Source organism: Miscanthus floridulus, chromosome 9 (assembly GCF_019320115.1).
Source record: "Miscanthus floridulus cultivar M001 chromosome 9, ASM1932011v1, whole genome shotgun sequence".
Taxonomy (NCBI): domain Eukaryota; kingdom Viridiplantae; phylum Streptophyta; class Magnoliopsida; order Poales; family Poaceae; genus Miscanthus; species Miscanthus floridulus.
Window position 1 is genome coordinate 46,091,032 of NC_089588.1, and position 5,002 is coordinate 46,096,033.

The 5,002-nt window shown below is 51.0% G+C and overlaps 1 protein-coding gene across 1 annotated transcript; it reads left to right on the plus strand.

Annotated features, from left to right (window-relative positions):
* Positions 1-1,756: 1,756 nt before the first annotated feature.
* LOC136481852 (adenine/guanine permease AZG2-like) lies at positions 1,757-3,860 on the plus strand. Its single transcript, XM_066479129.1, has one exon. The coding sequence runs from the start codon at positions 1,835-1,837 to the stop codon at positions 3,494-3,496; it is 1,662 nt and encodes a 553-aa protein (XP_066335226.1). The 5' UTR covers positions 1,757-1,834; the 3' UTR covers positions 3,497-3,860.
* Positions 3,861-5,002: the final 1,142 nt, after the last annotated feature.

A 5,002-nucleotide genomic window follows, 5' to 3' on the forward strand; every position in this document is an offset into this window, starting at 1 on the left:
CCAATAAGGCTCACAACATATAAGGTCATGCTGCCAGCGTGGTGAAGATACCGTAAAGAGCCTCCAGAGGTTGGATCATTTAAGTTCGATCAAGTTGATCTATCTATATATCAAAGACGTACGTACGTGCATTACTAATAACCCGATATGTAATCATCCGTTTTGCTTGACTTCGCGCTGTAAACGTGCAGGGCCTCACGCAATGCACCATTAATTAGCCTGTTTGGCAGGACTCTGGCTCCTCTGAAAATGGCTCCGGTTCTGGCTCCTCTGAAGGAGCAGCTCCTCTAGACGAGCTGAAGCCGTTCTGGAAGACGTTTGATAAAACGGCTCCTTCGCACTATACAACGTGAACCCACAGCAAGGAGCCGCACGAAGCTCGTTTTTTAGGCTTCTCCTGCGCAGACAAAAAATGGCTCCGGCTCTTGACCGGCTCTTCATGCAGAGCCCTTTCCAAAACAGGCGTTTAGCACATTTCTGCAGGAGCCGGAGCTGAAGCCCCTGCAGGAGCCCTGCCAAAGCTCCTAATGTAACAACTAACCACGTACAATTTGCCTAAAATATGCTGAAAGAAATAATTCAGTACGACCTGCAGTGCATGCTGAGGCTGCCTGCCTGGCATGCAGACAAGTGGATTATTTGTTTTCTGATCTACCGAGAAACCATGCATGTTCCTTCCTTGACGACTTTATTTATTTATTTATTTCTCCAGTTCCGCTCCCAGCGCTAGCGGTTGAGTTTTGCGTGATTTCGCGCTGTAAACGTGGACACTTGACGCAGCGCACAACCCCCATGCAGGTCGTTGCCTAAAATACTAGCAACATTTTTGTTCCAACTTTTTATTTGTTTGGTTTAGCCGGGTCTTTCTTTTGACCCGGAAAAAACTGGGATCCGTGGGTTCCTCCGCAATAGAAGTTACCATACCACCATATTATGGGTCTATGATTTGACGTGCTTCGACTCCTGCACTGTGTTACTATAGGTCAGAGGAGCTGGAGCTGATGAAGCCAAATAAAACTGGTTCCATCGGCTCTGCGAGTCGAGGAGAAGGAGAGAGAAAGGTCTTTCAAACGGTACCGGAACACTAGCAGAACAGTGCATTTGTCATATGGAGCCGGAGCTGCCGAATCCATACCAAAGGGGCCCTATGACCTGAAACTGATGCAATGTAACATTGGTCATGTTCGCTTCACTTATAATCCGTATTTTTTAAATTGTTTTTTCAGTCGAAACAGTGTTTTCTTTCATAACAAATCAACCGAAACAGTGTTTCAGCTTATTTTTTCAGCGAAGCGAACGGGGCCATCTTTCGAACCAAACCGTGACCTTTTTTCAGGCTTGTGCGTAGAAACTGAAACTCACGTTTATTGTCTGAAATATCAGTAACAGATGATGATCAGTTGCTAATGAAATGAAACCCTGCAAATCAATTGACCTCAGTCAGTGCCTAAGTGGTAGTCACATATGATGACCAGCTGGTCGCAAGTTTCATATCATGACGCGGAATAAACTTGAGAGAAGTGGACCCTGCTGAAAATTTTTCATTTGTCAGCAGCGTGCACCGTTCCCAGGAAAGGATGCCCGGTGAGTGTCGGCCCACCTCACTGTCGGCCCACCTCACTCACGATCACGTCTACCGACCCCAAACGTTTCTTCAACCCTCCTCTCCAGTCAGTCTTCTCCCACTAACATGCATATAAACTCCGGGTAGCTCGGGTCCCCCAGACTCGATCGTAAGACCACCACACGCGTCTAACCACAGCTCAACTCTCGTAGTACCATACCAGGGGAGAACGAACGATCGACGAAGCTAACACCAGCAAGATCGAAGATAATGGCGACGGCGACGTCCAAGGCGACGGGGCCATGGAGCAGGCTCTCGGCGGCCGAGGCCGCCGTGAACCGCGCCGTGGCCGGGAGCTGCGTGGGGACCTACTTCAAGCTGGACGCGCGCAAGAGCTCCTTCACCAAGGAGCTCCGCGCGGGTGCCGCCACGTTCCTCACCATGGCCTACATTATCTCCGTCAACGCCGCCGTCCTCACCGACTCCGGCGGGCCGTGCACGGCGCGGGACTGCACCCCCGTCGTGGCCACCGCCAACAACTCGACCGCCACCACGCCACCTGGGCCGGAGTGCACGGTCGTCAGGGCGAACCCGGGGTACGAGCAGTGCCTGGCGCGCACCAAGAGCGACCTGATCGTGGCGACGGCGGTGGCCGCCATGGCGGGCTCCTTCGCCATGGGCGTCTTCGCCAACCTGCCGCTGGCGCTGGCGCCCGGGATGGGCGCCAACGCCTACTTCGCCTACAACATGGTGGGGTTCCACGGCTCCGGCCCCATCGGCTACCGCACGGCGCTGGCGGTCGTGATGCTGGAGGGCGTCGTCTTCTTCGCGCTCTCCGCCGTGGGGCTCCGGTCCAGGCTGGCGCGGATGATCCCGCGGAACATCCGCCTGGCCTCGGCGGTGGGGATCGGCCTGTTCCTGGCCTTCACGGGCCTGCAGGCGCACCAGGGGGTCGGGCTCGTCGGCGCCAGCCCCTCGACGCTGGTCACGCTCACGGCCTGCTCCGACGTGGACCCGGCCACGGGCGCCTGCCTCAGCGGCACCATGCGGTCTCCGACGTTCTGGCTCGGCGCCGTCGGCTTCCTCATCACGGCCACCTGCCTGGCCAGGGACGTGAAAGGGAGCATGATCTACGGCATCGTCTTCGTCACCGTGGTGTCCTGGATCAGGGGCACCGCCGTGACGGTGTTCCCGGACACGGCCGCGGGCAATGCCGGCTTCGACTACTTCAAGAAGGTGGTGGACTTCCACATGATCCGCACCACCGCGGGGCGGGTCAGCTTCGCCGGCTTCCGGCACGGCAACGCCTGGCTCGCCCTGCTCACGCTCCTCTACGTGGACGTCCTGGACACGACGGGGACAATGTACTCCATGGCCGAGTACGGCGGGTTCGTCGTGGACGGCGCCGGCGCCGGCGGCGGGTCGTTCGAGGGCGAGTACCGCGCGTTCCTGGTGGACGCCGGGTCGACGGTGCTCAGCGCAGGGCTGGGGAGCTCCACGGTGACCACCTACCTCGAGTCCACGGCGGGGATCCGGGAAGGCGGCCGGACGGGGCTCACCGCCATCACCGTGGCCGCGTTGTTCCTGGCGTCGCTCTTCTTCGGCCCGCTGCTCATGAGCGTGCCGCCCTGGGCCGTGGGACCGTCGCTGGTGCTCGTGGGAGCCATGATGATGCGCGTCGCCAGGGACATCGAGTGGGGCGACATGAAGGAGGGCGTCCCGGCGTTCGTCACCATGGCGCTCATGCCGCTCTCCTTCTCCATCGCCAATGGCATCATCGCCGGGCTCGGCGTCTACGTCGCGCTGCACTGGTACGACTGGGCGAGACACGGGTACGCCAAGGTGAGCAACGCGCTGGACGAGCGGCGGAACCAGGTGGCCGCCGCCGCGGGCGGCGAAGTCGGCCCGGCGACGGCGCAGGACGTCGTCTGAACTCCGATGTGCGTGCAAGACCGTAGCAGCAGTTGGTCGTGTTGTTTAGTAGGTTGGCTACCCGCAAAAAAAAAAAAATTTGTTTAGTAGCGTGATTATTAACTTTTTAGCTTGGTCAGTCATGCATCATCACTTTGGGAGAGAGCTTTCAGATGGCATTGCTGGATTATTAGGAGAGTTTGGGCGGCACGGGTTGGTGCTGGGCCCTGTGTATGGGAATGGAGTGGGAACAGCTGAACGGGGCCGTCTGCAGGGAGATTCTTGTGATGTGTAAGGAGGTGTTTGTACTTTGACCATCATTTCAGCCTTCTCATTGATTCCCTGCCTTGCTTTAGGGCCTGTATGTTTGATTGCTACACCTGCAGGAGGGCTAGTCCATCAACCCGTGCGTTGCGCGGGTCTTTTTTATTTTTTATTTTATGTGGCTAAAATTTTTACATGAAGCTGCCTTGAATACAAAAACGAAAAAGTATTATGTGAAGTAAAGTTTCATATTCTTAAGATGAAAAAAATAGGAAAAGCACGGGCTCCATGAATGTAGATGGTTTTTAAATCACAACCTACTATCTAACTTAATATTATTATATTAAACGAAATATTATGTAATAGTTTCTCTAAAAAAATACTCCATCTATCGCTAAATAAATTAATTTCTAGAATTTGTGCCGGTCAAACTTTTTAAGTTTGACTAACTTTATAGAAAAGAATAACAACATTTATGACATAAAATTAGCATGTTATGAAAATATATTTTATGAAAAATCTAATGATACCAGTTTGATATCATAAATCTTGATTTTTTTTCTATAAATTCGATCAAAGTTTAAAAAGTTTGACTTAAGATAACTCCAGGAATTTATTTATTCAGAGATGTAATACTTCCTTTGTTCGACATTTTAAGTCGCTTTAACTTTTTTTGTTCATCCATTTTATTATGTATCTAGACATATTATTGTATTTAGATGCATAACAAAATAAATGCACCAAAAAGTCAAAGCGACTTATAATTTAGAACAGAGGGAGTAGCGACTTATAGATTATATTGCATCGACAAGTATCAGATTGAATCCGTAGGCTGTTTGTGTTGAGTTTGGCTGCCATTGAAGATTATATGGATAGGTGTGCGGCTCCTATTTTGGTACTGAACTGTTTAGGAAATAAAATAAAGGGATACTAATTATTAATTCACCAGGGAAAGAATTAAGATAGCATGATGGAACATTTTTTTGTTTTTTTTTTGCATCAATACCTGCAATTGTTTCCCTCAAAATATATTTTATCTTTCATTGTTGACCTAAATTGATGAATTTTATTTCTGAACTCGATTTCACTTATATGAGTTATGTCTGTAGATTGTCTTTGACCTTCTGTTTCCTCAATATTTTTCCATGTAAATGATGACAAATTGATTTGCTTGTTTTACACCTTGACATGTCACCATTTAGCAGATTTAGGGTTTAAATGGCTCCAATGCCCCAAACTAACCGTTGGTATTTTGGATTGCAA

Coding starts and splice junctions, on each gene's coding strand:
- LOC136481852 (XM_066479129.1), top strand. CDS start 1,835: ATGGCGACGGCGACGTCCAAGGCGACGGGGCCATGGAGCAGGCTCTCG.